The following is an 18,379-nucleotide window of genomic DNA, read 5'->3' on the forward strand; positions in this document are numbered from 1 at the left end:
CTGATTACCCACTGACCAAACTGCAGCTAAAATTTACAATTTTTTTTTTATTATTATATGAATGATACATTACTGTCTAGTATCATATAAAAAAGATCTATGTGAAGAACAAGACCAAGTTTAATCATCAGTAACGATAATAAAGTTTAAAAAACAAGATAATAAAATCTTAACCGAAAGTTATATAGATAAAAAAAAATACGCCAAAAAGTTTGTTTGTTTTTTTTTTGTGTCCTTTGACATAAAACACCAATGCGAACAATAAAGTCTCTAAGGGTCATAAATGTCGCGGATTTATTTCTCTAAGGAGGGTTTCATACCAACGACAATTTCTTAAAGATAAATATCGCAATGACGAATGAGGGGGAAAAAGTATAAAATCAAATAAAGAAAAAATATTCGTGTAGGGTGAAAGCTTCTGTTACATTAATCCTGAGTAAAAATAAAACCAAAACAATAAAAATAAACAAATACAAATACTTAGTGAAAAAAAAAAAGTAAAAAACAACTTGAGCGAAAAAATAACACAAGACTTTTTGCAGGTGAGATCTTACGCAGATGTTGATCCTTAGGATTTCATTGGGCGGGGTTGTATAGCCCTTTTATTTATTCGAATTTCTCGCGCTTGCGTCATTCTAGGATATATAGTATATAGTTACATGTTTATATACATATAGATACAGTTAATAGAAAAAAAATATGAGTTTTCTCAAGGGATGTATATCTTTTTAAAATATATTTCTGTCACGAAATAACTACCATATTACTCATGAAATTCAAATCAACCTATGATCATTTTACCGTTGAAATTATTATTGAGTATCATGTTGCGGAATCTTCAGCTCGTAATAAGTATAACTTTAAAGAAGAAATATATAAATAAATAAAAAATAAGTATGACGTAAAATGAGAAGAAGAAGAAGATGAAGATGAAGAATATGAATAAAATAAAGTATGATAAATAAGTACGTGATAAACATGAACAAGCATGATAAATAGTTAAAGTTTTAAGAATAGTAATTAAGAGGTGGATTTAGTCTTAACTCGTGGCTCGTGAGTGTTTAGTAAATACAAAATTAAAATAAGAAAATATTTTTAAAGAGAACGCAGGCGCTTTATTGTATCTTCTTCTTTCGCCTTTGTCTATCTATCTCTTTTGCGCATCTATATATGTTGAGAATCTCTCCCACTATAACGTTCTAATTTTCTCCCTGTACGAGTCGTCTAGTTTTCATCCCCCGTATCAGTGCGGGGAGCGAACAGCATCCAATATCGAGAGAGACTGTGAGGCGTTAGTTCGCGGTACATCGTCTACCCAGATTGATGTCAACCGCTCCGTTAAATTCTCTCTATGATAACACACCCTCGTACATAAACTGACAATCATTCATCACTTTACATGCATACGCAATCTTATTTAAACAGTTGTTTAACTGACAGGATCATTCGCTTAGAAAAAAAAATCAATTAAAGTTAAATCAAACTCATTTGAATATTTAATAAATTAATTTTAAATAAAAAATTGATTAAATAACTCATAAATCATCGGTTAAAAGAAAATTTCAAGTGTAACTTGGTACAAAATAAATTATTTGTTTACAAACTGGAATCAAGCGACCTGCCTAATCTCAGGATGTTTATCAGGGTAATGTATAGCCTCATCTGTGCAGTAATTGCCGGTAATAAAATTGATCGCTATCTTGATACGAAATTGAGGTCGTGTGTTGCCTAAAAACCGCCTCTACTCGGTATACTCCTCTACATGTGTACTTGTACTTTTGTATATATATGTAGACGTGTATTTTCATGTTGGTCAATCACTCGGAAAACGAATACACTAATTTGAGCAATTTCTACGGTTGATTTCTTTTTGTGTACCATTAATTGGAATTTCCGTGGCTGATTTACGACCAAACTGTACAATAGTCGAGAATCGAGAACTTGTTGTTTTAATTTGTATTATCGGATAGAGATAAATAAAAAAAAAAAAAAGTTAAAAATAACATGTTATAGAGAAAAAAAAAGAGTAAAAGCTAATGTAAAGTCATGAGAGAATGATCAAGAGTTGTAGAGTCAACGAGAGATAGAATTATAGATGTGTTGAGTACAGAGAACGTAAAGGCAATGGGCGTTAAAAGCGATGAAAGCACTTTAGACGAATGATAGAGAGAATTTAAAGAACATTTTATTAGTTTTATTTAATAACAATTATCTACAATTATTATGTTTATTTTTTTTTCTTTATTTCTTGTTTTTTATCATTTTTAAATGTATTTATGTACTTTGACCTGTTTTGATTTAAGTGTGATCAATTATTTGCTGATACAGATATCGTTTTACGATGCAAATTTACCGATGCAATTGCGACTGATTAATATTGAGCTATAATTTACATTCATTAGAGTAGACAAAACTTCAGTGAATATTGAGTAGTATCAAAAAGATATCCCAGATTTATTATTATTATTATTATTATTATTTATTATTATTATAGCTTTAGTTTTTTGAATATAATTAATTAATGGATTTCTATTGAATCGTAATTAAGCTGTACTTGGATGAATTATTAATTGATTGATTGGTTGGTATTTTCATTTATTATTATTATATTTGAATTAATAATTCCCTAAAACTAATAATGATAAATATTAATATAAACGTACAGGATCATTAACGTTGTTGTATATAATAAGGTATCAACTTGGAGTTATTTACGATTCTGTTGCAGATTTAATTAGCTTTTTAATTAGTCGTCAAGTGAAAGAGAAGTAGATAACCGTCATGCTCATGTCAGAGTATTAATCTCAATCTCCCGAGTACTATTTTATTTCAAAGAAGATCATAGTGATGATTATGATGAAGGAAGAAGTTAATAGCGCTCTCAAGAGTTTCAAAGTTACTTTTAATTTATCAACACTCAAAACATATCAGGTCGAAAAATGAATCATTATTACAAACACTATTATTATTATTATTGTTACCATAGTACTATTATAAGATGAAGATCCTAGTGTTTTCATTACTACTCAACATCTCAATACAAACCAGTAAGTTTATTATGTACATATGAATATGCATTGAAATAATTTAATTTAATAATTATAAAATTTATATTACAATTTCGTAATTACATTCGTAGATGTCATTCAAAGTTTATCCAGTATGTCAATATCAAAGTTAAACATAATTATTATTATAATTATTATTGGATATAACTTTAGTTTACTTTAAGTTAATTTCAGTTTATCGTGAATTCCTCTTATCCTTTCATCAGTTTTTTATTCTATTATAAATTACTACAAGTTAATAAAACTTTTTTTGTAACTTATTTTTGTCATTATTACTTTTCAGACTTTCCGTCGGTTACAGTTACCGCTGAAATGCTTCAGCAACGATTAGGTGTCAATTCCATCGATAAAAGTTCAACTTCGAAACCCATATCAGACATTGACTTACCACCAACTTTACCAATGATCTTTGGCACTGAAAATTCTTCTGTTATTATTGCACAATCTGGCTCAATCGCATTGTTACCGTGTATTATACACAACCTCGGCGACGGAACAGTGAGTTTTTTCTTTTTATAGTTTTATTCTACAACTAACTTTATAAAAATACATAACTGAACTTGTTTTTTATTTTAACGAATCAATTATGAAACTAACAGGCTGTTATACTATATCTTGATTTAGTAAATAAAAGAATTAAAAAAAATATGAGCAGCTTTGGGATTAATGTCGAATATTTTTTTTCAGAAGTTACAGTTGTTTTTGTTTGTTCAATACCTGAGCAAAAATACTAGTTTCTTTATTTCATTTAATCTGAAGTAAAACGGGTTAATTCCGAGTAAAGATTTTTTTTTCTATTACAATTTTTTTGCAAAGGATTATTTTTAGCAAATAATTATTTTTTTTTTAATAAGCATACTTTTTTTAAAAATACTTTTTCAATTAAACTGATGTATTTATTTTAAAAAAAATAATTATGACAAGATATATTGCAATTCTTGAAAAGTCACTTTTCACGATAAATCGATCGCAATAACTCAGAAAACTAATTAACCGATTTGTATGGCCTAAAGTTCTTTATTAACTTTTTCTTCAGTTGAATAGTTCTGATCAAATGTTTCAAACTTTTAAATGGTATTCAATTTTTGATAACTTCATTTCCTAATAATTTATTTTATTGAATAAATATAGAAAAATTTTAAAAATATATTACGGGTTTATATATATTTATTATTGAAAAATACCTGACAGTTTTTAATTAAGCTGATTAAATTATAAAAATAGTTCATCCAGTAATAAAACGTTTAGTTTTATAAAGTAAAATAATTCATTAATATTCAACGTAATTTAAAAATATAAAAATTAAATTGGTAAAAAAATCAAAATTTTAAATCAGATTATAAACCCATTCCAGATTTAACAGCAATCCCCATTTATTGTCCATCAGTTATTTATAACACAGAGCATCAAATGTAATCAAGCTTGCAACTGATATGATATTTTTTATCAGCGAATTGCCTAAAGTAATGATACCTGTTACTAAAAGCACATTTTGGTGTGTTTGTAAATATGTATGATAAATAGACACTTATAATGAGATTGTTTTTTTAACATCACAACGAGTTGAATATTTACCCTATCCTGAACGTAAATTATCTTCAAATAGTCTAAAGCCGTCTAAATATAATGCTCTCACGAAAGAGCAGTTTTATTAAATTAACTCATATTTCTCAGTAGAAAACCATCCTTATTACCGCCTACACTTAGATGCATAATATATTCATAGTGAAATAAAGTAAACTTCAAAGAATCATTTAAAAATACTTTATTTAAACGTAATTCTGTTTTTAATCATTAACAGCTCAAAAATGAATATTTTTTTCATTTTTATTACATTTCTGCTATTTTTTTTATTTTTAATTATTACAGTAAACATTTTGTCCGAATGCAAACAAAAGCGCTTTGTTTGTTGAAGTTTAAAATTCACATGGCACATCAAATCGATGATAAATTATTAAAATCTATCCACTCGGGAAGTATAAATAATTTTAATATTTTTTTTTTTATATATATATTTTTAAAAAAGCTATTTCTCATACATCCGATGAAAATTTACATTTTTCGCCACGAGCTTTTTACCCTAAGCGTGATACTTATTGCGCGCCTCATAAGCGAAGCGTTGAGGGAGTGCTCTATTCTCGACATGTCAAAAAAGCAGTTTTCTCAAAACTGAAGTTGATTTTTTTTTACTTATATCGCACTTACAGGATAATATGAGTTCAATTATATCAAGTCAAATAATCTATCAGGCGCATAAAATATATTTCAATAACAATTACTTTGTTTAACATAGTATATAATAACATTAAAAATAATCTTTCCGGGAATAATTTTTTTTTTATCATCTAAAGTAACACACTAAGGACTTTCTCAATTAATATGACCGTTCAATTCACGGTCGTTTAATTATAATTTATAAAAAACTAAAATACGACTGTATATTTTTCTATCTATATTTACTTTTTAGTAAATAAATTATAGTATTTTTTTCCTAACTTTAAAATTATGGCGCCACTAAGTCCTGGCCGAGTTTTCTGTTCTTTTTGTATTTTATTTTAATCAATTTTATTGTAGAAAATGAGATCATGAGGCGTGCACTTTTGGATTTTCCAAATTATTTTAAATTTATTCTTCAAATATTTTATCAAAGGTTAATACTTTAATTACGTTTGTAAAAATCGATTCTAAATTACACTGATAGAAGGATTTGTTTGTAGTTAAAAATATTTGTTAATATTTAACAAATCATTTATTAGAGACCACTTTTTAGTCCTTAACAATTATTTCTTAGTATTTAAAAAGATTTATTAATATTTAATAAATGAATATCAGATTTATTAAATACAAACAAATCATTTTTAATAATAAGAAATATTTATTTAATACTAAAAAGTGGTCTCTAATAAATGATTTGTTAACTATTAACAAATATTTTTTGACACAAATAAATCTTTCTATCAGTGTATTTTGATAGACATCAAAATTTATATCAGTAATTTTACAGTTAGTTATTTAAAATAAAACCCTATCCATACAGGTCATAAAAAAACTGAAAGCTTGTATGGATCATTTTAATAAAAATAATTCTAGCTGAGAACATCTAGGTCAAAATTTACATTGTAATAATAACAATGACAGTAATTTAATATATTTATCTCATTAAATACCGCGTCAAGTAATCGAAATTAATATTCATAGTTACAGTGATTTTGATTACTTAAAAAAAACGGTAGAAGCACAGTAACGTACTGTAATATTAATAAAAGCTATATGTATATTTATAATTATAAAAAATTGCACTGGAAAAAATGTAATTATGGACTACTAAAGATTAAATATTAGCATTAAAATCATTTTTTATACGGCATAAAAAGGAGAAGTATTATGGTTTTAAATAATTTACCCAACGGTGAAAAAGTAAATCTAGCATATTTAACTGTTAAATTTTCAAGTGTTTCATTGTTTTAATTAATAAATTCTTTCGCTGAGTATGAACAGCACATTGGGGAAATTTAATTGTGTTATTGAGTATAAGCGAGAGAATAAATTTAAAAGCGATAGCTTGATTCTACTTAGTGATGTAAAATTTTAACCACTTATATATATATATATTAATACTAATTATATGCAGCAATGATTTAAGCAATTTCATCTCCAAAACATCAAGGATAGTTAAATTAAATACTCGAGCATATTATCCTAGTATTAAACATGTGTATGATACACGGTACTTTGAAATTCTAGTAAGTTCGCGTGCACGCTCAAGTTTTGAATATTTTATCATAATTCAAATTTATGTTAAAACGTAATTATTTATTTTTTTGAATATTTTATATTGTTTTTACATTGAAATAAGAATGAATTACTAAAATTATAATATCAGCAACTCGCAAATAGAGCAGCGGAGCTTAGATAAAGTTTAGACGTATATTACAAGGTAACAAGTAAAGAGGGGAATACCACCTCATCTGCCCAGCCATGAAAATTGAGTTACTATTGTACCTTATGGCTTGAGTGTTTCGCGAGGTAATAAACTTAACTGTGTTTTAACTAGTTTTACCCCCAGGCCAATCCGCCATGACTAAAAATTACGTTATTAAGAGTTGCCAGTCACTTTTGTACAAAAAAAATAACAATGATAATGTTAAAAATTTTTTTAAAGTAAAAAAAAATTAAAGAGATTATTATTTATAACAGAAAATAAAAAAAATAATAATAAATTTAGCTTTACAGCAAATTCTATTATTTTTTTATAAATACCTCCTAATAGTTTTAAAATTATTTATGTAAATTTGTTATAAAACTTTGACATGAACTTAAAATTTTATTGTTAACATAAATCGTAAGAACGGAATTAAATAAAGTTACTTATATTTATAGATAAACTTTTACAATTAAGAAGAAGATTAATAATGTTACGAATGAATTAATTTAAAAGTATAATTATATTAATACTCAATAAATTACGTTGTGATTTGTTGAATTATTAATTACTGGATGATAATAAGGATTGAAAATTATTATGTTTTACAACAACCGAATAATCGTTTACTGAATTTCAATTAAAACTACTATTTAACTAAAATTATAGATTTTGAATTAAAATGATAATTCTATAGAGAACAAATATTATTTATTTAAAAATACTTTGACGTAACGGATAGAGCTCTCGGTTTCGAGGGTTTCAATTAAACGATTCATTTGAAATCTAACCGCAAAGCGATTTGCTCTCGTAGTTAATTGAATCAAGCAGTATTATATATCTAAAAAGAAATTAAAACTGAATTTTTTTTATTATTCTAACATTAGTTGATTCAAGGGAGTTAAAAAATAACATAAAATTTATATCGCGAACATTGTTGTAAACTGATTAAAATATGAAAAAAAAAATGATGTAAAAAATTGTGTTGAAACTCAAGAACTTTTAACTTCCTGAGTAGCAAAGTTTAAAAACATTCAAACTAATTCAACAATTGTACATTTAATATGATATGATAATTTTTAATATTCCGCTCGAACTTTACTATTTATTATCATTATTTTTTTATTATTAGTTGCATTATTTTTTTTTTAATATGGATTTTTAGGTGAGCTGGATAAGACGAAAAGCAGTACAGCAGTTGTTAACAGTTGGGTTGTCGACATATGCAAGCGACGGACGTTTCCAAGCGATCCACTTTCACCATAGCGAAGATTGGACTCTTCAAATAAAATACGTTCAGTCTAGGGATGCTGGAATATATGAGTGCCAAGTGTCCACTCATCCACCCACGAGTATATTTCTGTTTCTCGAGGTCGTTGGTAAGTTATTAATGGAATCTACCGCTAACGGGTGTCTTCTACCCTTGTCTTACTTATCAAACATCTCTTCTAATATAAAGTTATTAAAATTCTATTCCAGTTTCGTGCAAATATACACTCACTAGATGATTAAAATTTTCTTTGTTGATTTTTCAGTTCTATTTTTTAATCAGTAAACATACTTGGTCGTAATTGAATCAATAATTATAAAAAATAATAACACACTGATAAAAATATTAACTTGATTCAAGAGAAAAATTCTTAAACCAATAATATAATTTTGAACATCTTTAAATCAAGCGAAAAAATTCTTGAATTTTTTGAATTATTGAATTATATTATTGTTTCAAGAATTTTTCTCTTAAGAGTGTAGTTTAGGTGGTCACTTTCGAAAATTCGATTTTTTGTTTTTATTACATTTTTTAAATAAACATACATCTAAGAATTCCTGGAGATGTGTTAACTTTTTTGGGCAAAAGCTTGCAGATTAAATTTTGGTGAAATTTTCTATCATTTTTTTATTTAAAAGAACTTAAAATGCGTTTTTTTCAAAACTAAGTTTTCACGGACGGCCAACACGATTTCTTCAGAACCCCTGAGCCGACCCTTCTGAAATTTAACCGCATATTCTACTCATAAATACTCACGAAATAGACTACCATCAGATTAAAATATTGATTTTTATTATTTTCTTTTTTTCAAATAACAGCAGAAAAAAAACAATTAAAAAAATTTGTTTGGTTTTTGTGACTTGAATTTAACAACAATTGTTTTAAATTAATATCAATAGTCTATTTTGTAGCCATTATCATAACGAATCTAATAGTATATTACTCACCTAGGGCAGGAAAGTAAGAAATGTCTTAAATCACATGTACACAGTAAAAAAATTTTCGTAAAATTTAACATAAAATTTTGTGTAGATGATTTTTTTACATAAAATTTATGTTAATTCTACACAAACTGTTTGTATTGATCAATCCATCCATTTTTTAACACACTCAAGTGTTAATTCAAAGTAAAACTACACTTTTTTAATGTTACTGGTCAATCAACACAAAATTTATGTTAAAGAATACTCCCAGTCGGTTAGTAGTATAAATAACACTTTTTAAATGTCAATTCAATATAAAGGCTGTGTTGATGTTTTCTACAGTAATACAAATAATATGTTGAATTTACACAAAGATATGTTAAATTATGACGCCGCTCCGCTTTATTTTGCGCGGGATCTCGGGAGTACGAGCATAGTCACGTATGCCACACAAGATATTTAGACATGTGAATGTGATAGCCTCAACGTCATTTTAATTTGGTGGATTTTGATTTGTGTCATTACGTGAAATACTTAAATGCAGCGTGAAAAAAAAATTATTTTCCATTAATATATAATTAACGAGTTTATTAATAATTAATAATTAGAAATCAATACATCATTAATCCTATAATCATCTATTGCCACTGACTTGTAGTAAAGTAGCAACTATTGATTAAAATTAATTAATCACTATTTAAAAATTTTGAATACTTTATTGAGTTCTTTAACTTTGTATTTATGGGAAACAATTTATTTTTTATTCAGAAATTAAAATATATTTAAATTATTAATAAAACTCACAAATTTGACAGCTGATCTGAGTAACACAAAGAAAATGTTAAAATCAACACTTTATTTGTGTTATGGATAACATTTAAGTGTGTAGAAATCCGAGAATCAGCCGATGAAAGTTTTAACATATTTTTGTGTTACTTTTAACACAGAATTATGTTGATTTTATCAATACAAACAGTATGTGTAGAATTAACATAAATTTTGTGTAAAAAAATCATCTACACAAAATTTTATGTTAAATTTTACGAAAATTTTTTTACTGTGTAATTGTTGGTCGAGGCGAAGCCGAGGTCGACAAACATGTGATCTGAAACTTTCTTATTTTTTTCCCAAGGTGAGTATACTATTTTTCTTCTCAACGGAGGCGGAAAACGGCAACTTCGTTTAGCGCAACGGGATGCAAGTTACCACTTTTTCCCCCCGAAGGGGAGAAAAACACTTTGTTTTTTTTATTTCACATATCGTGAAAGAGCTGACCGGCTTCCAAATTATGGCGTTCTGTTTGAGTACAAATTTTGTGTAATAAAACTGAAAAAAAATTTTATTTTTGTAATTTAAGACTTAATTTATCACTTCTAACAACTTTTATAAACATATCTGTCATAGCAAGCTCACAAAAAATTCTCAAAAATAGCCTATTTTTTTGCCGACGAACTAGACTACATTCTTAAATCAAGTGAAAAAATTTTTGAATTAAAAAGTTGTTCTTGATTCAAGAAAATTTTACTTGATTTAAAGATTTTTCTTCTTGATTCAAGATGATCATACTCTTAAAAATTACATTCTTGGTCCAAGAATTTTTATATTGAATCAAATTAATTTTTTTATCAGTGTATATAATGAATAAGAGTATATAACAGAAACTGTGATATTTATTTGCGTCTAGAGACCTAGTTACAATACAATTAAATACATACTAGAATATTGTACGGGAAGGGGTGGAACAAGAAGGTTTTTGATGAGGGTTGACTGTCTACACAAAGATAAGGCTAGCATCATTTACAGTTAAAAAACATCGTGATTCATGTTGTACTGCACACAACATTATTAAAATTTTTTGCGTCTCTCGTATTGGAATTCAAAGTTTTAATCCCTGTAGTCAATTGGAACGAGAAATTTCAAGACTGATAATTCACCTCTTGACTATTAATTTTGTGGATCTAGTTATTTTTAGTTTTACAATAAATAAATATGATTCAAACAGAATTGAAATCGAGTCAGAAACTAATACAGCAAACAAAAACCACCCAGTCTATACTCTAGAGGAGAAACTAATCAGTTTCTACCCACTAAGATTCGTATCGGCAAAATTGTCTTATTTCGATTCGCTAAGCTCCAAGTTTCAATGGGAATAATATGAAAATATATAAATGTTAATCCAGATTTTCTTGTTTTATCGAGAAATAGACTATATTCTTTATTATTATTATTATTAATGCATTTTTTTAATCTGAAAAAATATTTGTTGTGTACTGTTTGTAATGGCTTGATAATATTACCATTATTCTTATATATGTCCTCGAGGTAGTATGTCATATTTAATTAACTTGTCTGTAAAAAAAGTATCGTATACTTTTAAGGCTTTAAAATTCGTAAAGTGCGTCTTAACTCATAAAAAACAAAGATGAAGTGTCTAGTTTTTTTATTTTTATTTTTATAAGAAATGTTATACTCTATAAAAAAGGTTCTTATAAATTTTATCGTATTTTTCCATCTTCTCGATATTAATATAATAAAAAAACATAAAAAATGTTCTTGCAAAAATTTGAAATTTAATTAAATTCTAAATCAAATACTAAAAATGCCAATAAATTAGTAAAGATCTTTTTATAGAAAATTTAATTCTTCGTAAAAGAAGTTCTTATCAATTTCATATTATCTTCGATTTATCAGACAGAATTTAATTTGAAAATAGAAATTCAAAATTTAGGTAAAAGCACTGATTTTAGATATCATACTATTTACGAATATTTTCCACTTCATTTTGACATATATATCAGAAATCTAATAAAAATGATGCTTTTATAAATGTAATAAAAGTATCATAAAATTCAGGAACATCTGTGATATTTTTCTCGTATTTCGTAAGCTATTTATCAAAGTTATTGAAGCGTCACTAGCTTTGAGATTTACCATACATTTACTGAAATTTTAAATTTGATACTACGAAAACTTTACACTGTCAATCTATGTCTAGTTAATTGGCTAAAATTTTTAGAAAGTCTTTTTTTACTTAAAATATTTTTTTTAGTGAACGGTAATTCAATTTAATGAAATAAATATTATCTACTTATCGAGCGATAACGTAGAGACAAAAATTTTTTTTTCAAAAAAACCATGACAGATTCTTATACACTGATAGAAAGATTCAGTATGGAATATTAAACTGATTTAATAACAAAATTTTTAATCATTTATTTAGGAGAAAAAAACATTTTTTACGAATTAATTTTGTTTGTTATAGTTTAATAAATGATTTTTTACTCTCAATAAATTACATTAATGTAAATAAAGCCTTATTATATATGGAAATAAATATTTATTTCCACCAAATAATAATTAATAGTAGGTACTAATTATTTCTTTTGTAAATATTGTCGGTAGATGGCTATGCTTTAATTCCAATGTGATGCATAACCGATTCACTGACTTAGATTATTTTATTCAGCTCGATTTTGGGAGATTTATCAAACCTTTGAAAACACACATACTCCCCAGTGGCTAATATGTCATTTCTAAGTGGAGTTTGGTTTAAATTTTTCTATTATTAATCTATTATTGATGTTAAAAAAAAAATTGTTTGATTTTTAATTTTATAAATGTCTCAAATAAAAAATTATAATTTAATGAGATTTTTAACTTCCCGCTAAGAAAATTGGAAATTTTCCACTAAAGGGAAGTTATTGATTTCGGTCCGATTTTCGAAAATCGAGTTTTCGTCGGATCTCCACATTTTAAGGTCCCAGGAAGCTATTCTGACTCTTCCCGCCGAGGTGTCCGGCCGCGCGTATGTGTGTTTGTGTAAATAAATTTTTGTCATACGGTTTCTCAAAAACGAATCAACCGATTGAATTCTACGACACGTCATTTGAAAGTAGGGCTTATCAAAAATAAGATCTGATTAGATTTGAGAGTTAATCTATCGAGCCATTTCGAAGAAATTAAAAAAAAAATTGACATTTTTGAAAATGAAAATCGAACGACGCATTAAAAAATTATAGTTGTTGAAAGATTCTCAAAATTTTGTTTTTCACTATTTTTTTTTAAATATCTTAGAGATTTCTTAACAAATCAATATAAACTTATGCAGTACAATCTGGTTATAAGTTACTGTTTAGGGCTGTAGGAGAAAAATTCTCGAAAAAATTTGTCTCCCACCACTATGTTTTACTCCGAGATCGCTCGGTTTGATGCGTATGTGTGCATCGTATTCGTGTTTGACCCGCACTCCTTTTATAAGTTACTTGACGTTTGTGATTTCTTTATGTATAATATATAGTGCTGTTTTTTGTGTATATATATAGTACATATAAGAGTAATTTATAAAAGGACTACGGGAACAAACTCCTCAGCGACAACCAAAAAACGTTGTCAGTAGAACTGTAGCGGGGGAACCATCCCGAGAAGAGTGAAAAGAAATTGAGGGGAAGTAACTTATAATCGAGTAACTTATAGCCAGGTTGTACTGTATATTTTCTTTATGTGCTTAAAAAATTGCGTTGAATACATTTTTGAAAATGAAAATCGAACGAGGCATTCAAAAGTTATACACTGTAAAAAAAGCGGTGTTAAAATGGACTCATTTTAACACCGCTATGTAACACCTGTATATTAACACCGGTGTAGCGGTGCTCTTTTGCGGTGTTAAACCGGTGTAACAGTAGAACAAATTTACACCGTATCGGAGTATGAATATTACATGATCCATGAAACACAATTAATATTCAATATTTATCAAAATGAGATAAGTAACATTTATTTAAGAATTTTCAATTTATAAAATTACGTAGAAATTGATTTAATGAATGTTATACAACAAGTTAAATAATATTTACAATATTAAATGTTTAGGAACAATATAATAATTATTTTTATCGTGACCATAATGTTTCTCATAATATAATGGATGTTTTAATTAAATTAAACATGTTAAAATAAATAATTTGATAACTTTGCTTTTTTTTTTTTTCAGATATTTCATTTGCACATAAACTCATATTGTAACACATAGTCTTTTATAGCTTACACAACAGCATTATATAATATTATCATTATAAAAGAAAATTCTTTGAATTTCACCGTAAATGGGTAATTCGTAAATTCTTAAATTGTCCCAAAAACGCCCTAAAATTGTCCAAAAAATTTTTCATCCATTAATTTCGGGACAAATCTACAGCTGTGCAAAAATAAATTATCTCTATGAAAATCGTTTAAAAAACGTTCAAAATTGTCGTAAAATTGTTCTAAAAATATTTCAAATTTGTTGTAAAAACACTCTAAAACTGTCCAAGAAATGTTCCAAAATTGTCTCAAAAATATCCGAAAAATGTCTCAAAAGTATTCAAAATTTGTTCTCAAGTAGTTAAAAAAATGTTTTAAGATTATTCAAAAAAGGTTCCACATAAGTTTTAAGGACAAAATTTCAACTAAATTGCTTCAAATAAATTGCATTGATTCTAAAATTATATTAGAAGTATTCCAAAAATCTTAAAAAAAATACTTAAAAGTTATGAAATTATTACTAAAATGCACTATTCTTAAGTTTCCGATTATTTATATGATGTCCCAAAATGCTCCGGGTCCATTTTTACATCGAAATTTTTTACAGTGTATTTATTTTAATTAAAAAATTTTTATCTACTTAATATTTTATTATTTTAAACTTTCTAAATTAAATATTAACTTTTTTTGATTATTTATTTTTAATTATTAAACATAAAAAGTTTAATTATAAAAATTGTATTAATTAAAATATTATCAGCACTGGAAAATTTATAACACCGATTTAACACCGAAAAAAAAAATTAACACCGCGAACGGTGTTAGTGCTACACCGATTTCGGTTTTGAATTTAACACCGGAATTTTTAACACCGTACACCGCATGGACTCACACCGGTTTTTTTTACAGTGTAGTTTAAAAATTCACAAAACTGTGTTTTTCGGTATTTTTTTTTTTAAATATCTTCGAGATTTCTCAACCAATCAATAAAAACCTATATATTTTCTTTTTGTACTTCAAAAACTGCGTCGAATATTTTTATAAAAATGAAAATCGTATGACGCATTCAAAAGTTATAACTGTTTGATGAATAATGAGCTCAAAATTTGAAAAACGATGCTTTGAGCTTGAAAAGCTCAAATATTAACCAAAGACTCATTTTCAGGCGCTTTAAATTGAAACTTAGCGGGAAGTTCTAGGGTTGGCCTGCGCAGTCAACCAAATTCCAGATTTTTTTCTTTATAATACCTTATATTTTTACTTAAAATTATTTATTTTAATTATTTTGAGTAAAAAAGTTTAGTTTTACCCTAAAATTAGTTAGAAAATTAATTTTTTTAATACCAATAAACGATTTATTGAGTACCAATAAATAATTTGTTAAATACTACTAAATATTTATTTGTTGAAAATAAATCAACTTTAATAACTATTAATAAATTTTATTAAATAGAACTAAATCCTTCTATCAGTGTATATATTTTGTTGTAATTTTTGAAAATATCTTTCAATTTATTACGCGAAAATTAACTGTCGAGATATAAATATTCGGGTATTTTGTTACGCTACTAGTTGTTGCAGTTACTCAAACGAGGGAATAAATGATTTTTCAGAGGCAAGCGCTGAAATAGATGGACCAGCAGAAAAATTTGTACGGCCAGGTAGTACACTTCAACTGCATTGTCAAGTAAAAATGTCAACGGAAGTACCGTCATATTTGTTTTGGTTCCACAACTTCCGAATGATAAACTACGACGTCGATCTAGGAGTAAATGTCAGCACGGATTTGACGAACCGTGAAAGCTGGCTCTACGTACCTAGAGCATTAGACAGACACTCCGGAAATTACACGTGCAAGGCAAGTAACGCTCAGCCAACACGTGTTTATGTTCATATATTTAACGGAGACAATCCTGCAGCAATGCAGCACAGTCTAGCATCAACACGATCAACTTTTCTCGCAACACTAGCCTGGCTCATCATTTCCGCCGTCCAAACTTCTATCGACTCACAACTAAGAATTTTTTAACCACTATATACTTATATAAACTCTTGTCATTATTTCATATTTATAGCTCGTTAGCTTTTATTAATTTTTTTTTTGTTATTTAATTAAAATTATAATTATTGTTATTATTATAATATAAGCTGCGATCTCACATTAGAATAATAACTATGCCACAACTTATTAAACGTATATTAAATATGTAAATATTCAATAACTAAACAACAATCATTTAAAATAATTATATAGCACATGTGTACACTATAATAATTAAAATAATAATATTAATAATAAATAATTAATCAAATAATGTTAATAATGTTTTTTATTAAAAATAAAATCAATTTTCTTTTAGTTTTCGTAATATTTTAATATAAAATTGATTTTATTTGTGCGTAAAGCGATTTTAATGGTCGTATGATATTTATAAACGCTATAACCGCAGTAAATACGATACATAAAGTTCTTATTTCATTCCCAGCATTTTTAATAAACCAATTTTTATTATAACCATAACATTGTGCAAGCATTCCACTGAGGAAAGAAGCAATTCCAAGGAAATTATGAATAAATTTTGAGATAACTGGCGGTATAAAACTCTTTAATTTTACGGCATAGACTACGGTGATCCCCGAAAAAGATAGAATACACATGAGTATAATCGACGTTATTCCTAAGATTGCATGAGTAGATTTAAAATGATTTTCAATGCTTTTAAACATAACAATTACGCCAGCCGTACTAAAAGCGCCACCGAGTAGTTGTAAATTCCAATGGATATTGTGAATTCCACATCGTGAAAATCGACGTGACCAAACATTTTCCTCGGTCATAACCATCAGTGCTTCGGACATTAATAGAACGTACTGATAAAAAAATATTAATATATTTATATTAAAACTTTACTATATTTTTATTTTATTAAAAATGACTATATTATGCGCAAAATATGATATTTTATGCATTTAAGTCTTTAAATTGAAAGCTTTTTGTGTGCAGTTAAATTTAAAATTTTTTCATCAACTTTATTTTAATTCCTATGAGAAAAAAGTACTGAAATTCACATTATAAAATACTTTTTTTTTTTTTTTTTTTTTCAAAGCTTTTATCTGTATAATGATTTTATTAATGCATACTTTATTATTCAATTCAAAGACGGAACCGTAGAAAATGAAATAAAATAAATTTTTAATTTACCCCAACTGTACAAAGTCCAATGTGAATATTCAATGTCGATACAATTAAACCAGTCAAGTATAATAGATATCCGGTCACAGATAAAATCATTAATTGGTTTATTATGTTCATTGTTGTTAATATAGCTCCATAATAGTCTCCTTGCCTTCCTTCTGACACCATTATTTAAAACTATAAGCCAATTACTTAAATGATATAATTACTACAACAAGTGTCGCATGCAAAAGGATAACAATGACTGATTTAATGAATAAATTGACTATAATTTTATTTGGTTGCCAGATAATCTTATATTTTAATTAAGATATCTAGCTCATTCAATTATTTGACAGTATTTATTCCGATAATTAATCAATAACCGATAAGAATGAATGAATAGTTGATAAATGCAAAGAAAGACTGCGGATAAAAATAAAAATAGAGAAAATATTTAATAGAAAGATTTCAAAGAAGGATATTAAAATTTTTTTAATACCCAATCTTTCTGTCAATCATTTTATTTATTTATTATTTCTATGTTGTTATTTCAGATATTTCGCAGAGATATTTATCGATCCGCGGCGTTAGTACTAGCACCTATACACCTGATACACAAAGCAATATTAACTCGTATCGAATATCAACAAACAAATCTTACATTGATTAAAAATTATAAATTTATTATTTTATTTTAAAAACTATAAGGAGAAAATAATTTTTTGAATTTAAATCAAACTCATTTAATTAAGCTAAGAAAAAATTGGGGTCAATACCCAATCAATTTTGATGTTTAATTATGAAAAATTACTATGCAAAGACGGCTGATTAAAAAAATTTTCATCATCTTTTTTTGCATATTATCAAAATTTTAAATTATTAGATGTTTCACAAAATGAATTCATAAATAAAATAACAATGATTAAAAATAAATAATACACGGCTATTCATTGTAAATTGACATTTCGCTTGACGATAATTTAAGTTATTTTCTTCCAC

At 26.6% G+C, this 18,379-nt stretch overlaps 2 protein-coding genes across 3 annotated transcripts; one reads left to right on the plus strand and one right to left on the minus strand.

The window, feature by feature from the left end:
• The first annotated feature begins 1,231 nt into the window (after positions 1 to 1,231).
• Positions 1,232 to 16,432, plus strand: LOC123263255. 2 transcript variants are annotated; one of them, XM_044725865.1, is made up of 6 exons: positions 1,232 to 1,645; positions 2,495 to 2,581; positions 2,729 to 3,047; positions 3,352 to 3,566; positions 8,156 to 8,369; positions 15,816 to 16,432. In XM_044725865.1, the coding sequence occupies exons 3-6, from the start codon at positions 2,999 to 3,001 to the stop codon at positions 16,229 to 16,231; spliced, it is 894 nt and encodes a 297-aa protein (XP_044581800.1). In that variant the 5' UTR covers positions 1,232 to 1,645; positions 2,495 to 2,581; positions 2,729 to 2,998; the 3' UTR covers positions 16,232 to 16,432. The 2 variants fall into 2 exon arrangements, with proteins under 2 accessions (XP_044581800.1, XP_044581799.1); XM_044725864.1 differs by lacking the exon at positions 2,495 to 2,581.
• A 120-nt stretch (positions 16,433 to 16,552) lies between these two features.
• Positions 16,553 to 17,800, minus strand: LOC123263106 (transmembrane reductase CYB561D2-like). The gene is made up of 2 exons (XM_044725643.1): positions 17,405 to 17,800; positions 16,553 to 17,073 (listed from the first exon to the last, which is right to left on the minus strand). The coding sequence occupies exons 1-2, from the start codon at positions 17,564 to 17,566 to the stop codon at positions 16,576 to 16,578; spliced, it is 660 nt and encodes a 219-aa protein (XP_044581578.1). The 5' UTR covers positions 17,567 to 17,800; the 3' UTR covers positions 16,553 to 16,575.
• Between the last annotated feature and the right edge of the window lie 579 nt (positions 17,801 to 18,379).

Source organism: Cotesia glomerata, linkage group LG4 (assembly GCF_020080835.1).
Source record: "Cotesia glomerata isolate CgM1 linkage group LG4, MPM_Cglom_v2.3, whole genome shotgun sequence".
Classification (NCBI taxonomy): domain Eukaryota; kingdom Metazoa; phylum Arthropoda; class Insecta; order Hymenoptera; family Braconidae; genus Cotesia; species Cotesia glomerata.

Excerpts from the sequence above, each read along its gene's own strand:
- LOC123263255 (XM_044725865.1), top strand. The coding sequence starts at position 2,999 with ATGAAGATCCTAGTGTTTTCATTACTACTCAACATCTCAATACAAACC. Across the intron at positions 3,048-3,351 it reads CAACATCTCAATACAAACCA|ACTTTCCGTCGGTTACAGTT; the intron begins GTAAGTTTATTA and ends ATTACTTTTCAG. Across the intron at positions 3,567-8,155 it reads ACAACCTCGGCGACGGAACA|GTGAGCTGGATAAGACGAAA; the intron begins GTGAGTTTTTTC and ends ATGGATTTTTAG.
- LOC123263106 (XM_044725643.1), bottom strand. The coding sequence starts at position 17,566 with ATGGTGTCAGAAGGAAGGCAAGGAGACTATTATGGAGCTATATTAACA. Across the intron at positions 17,074-17,404 it reads TTGGACTTTGTACAGTTGGG|TACGTTCTATTAATGTCCGA; the intron begins GTAAATTAAAAA and ends TTTTTTTATCAG.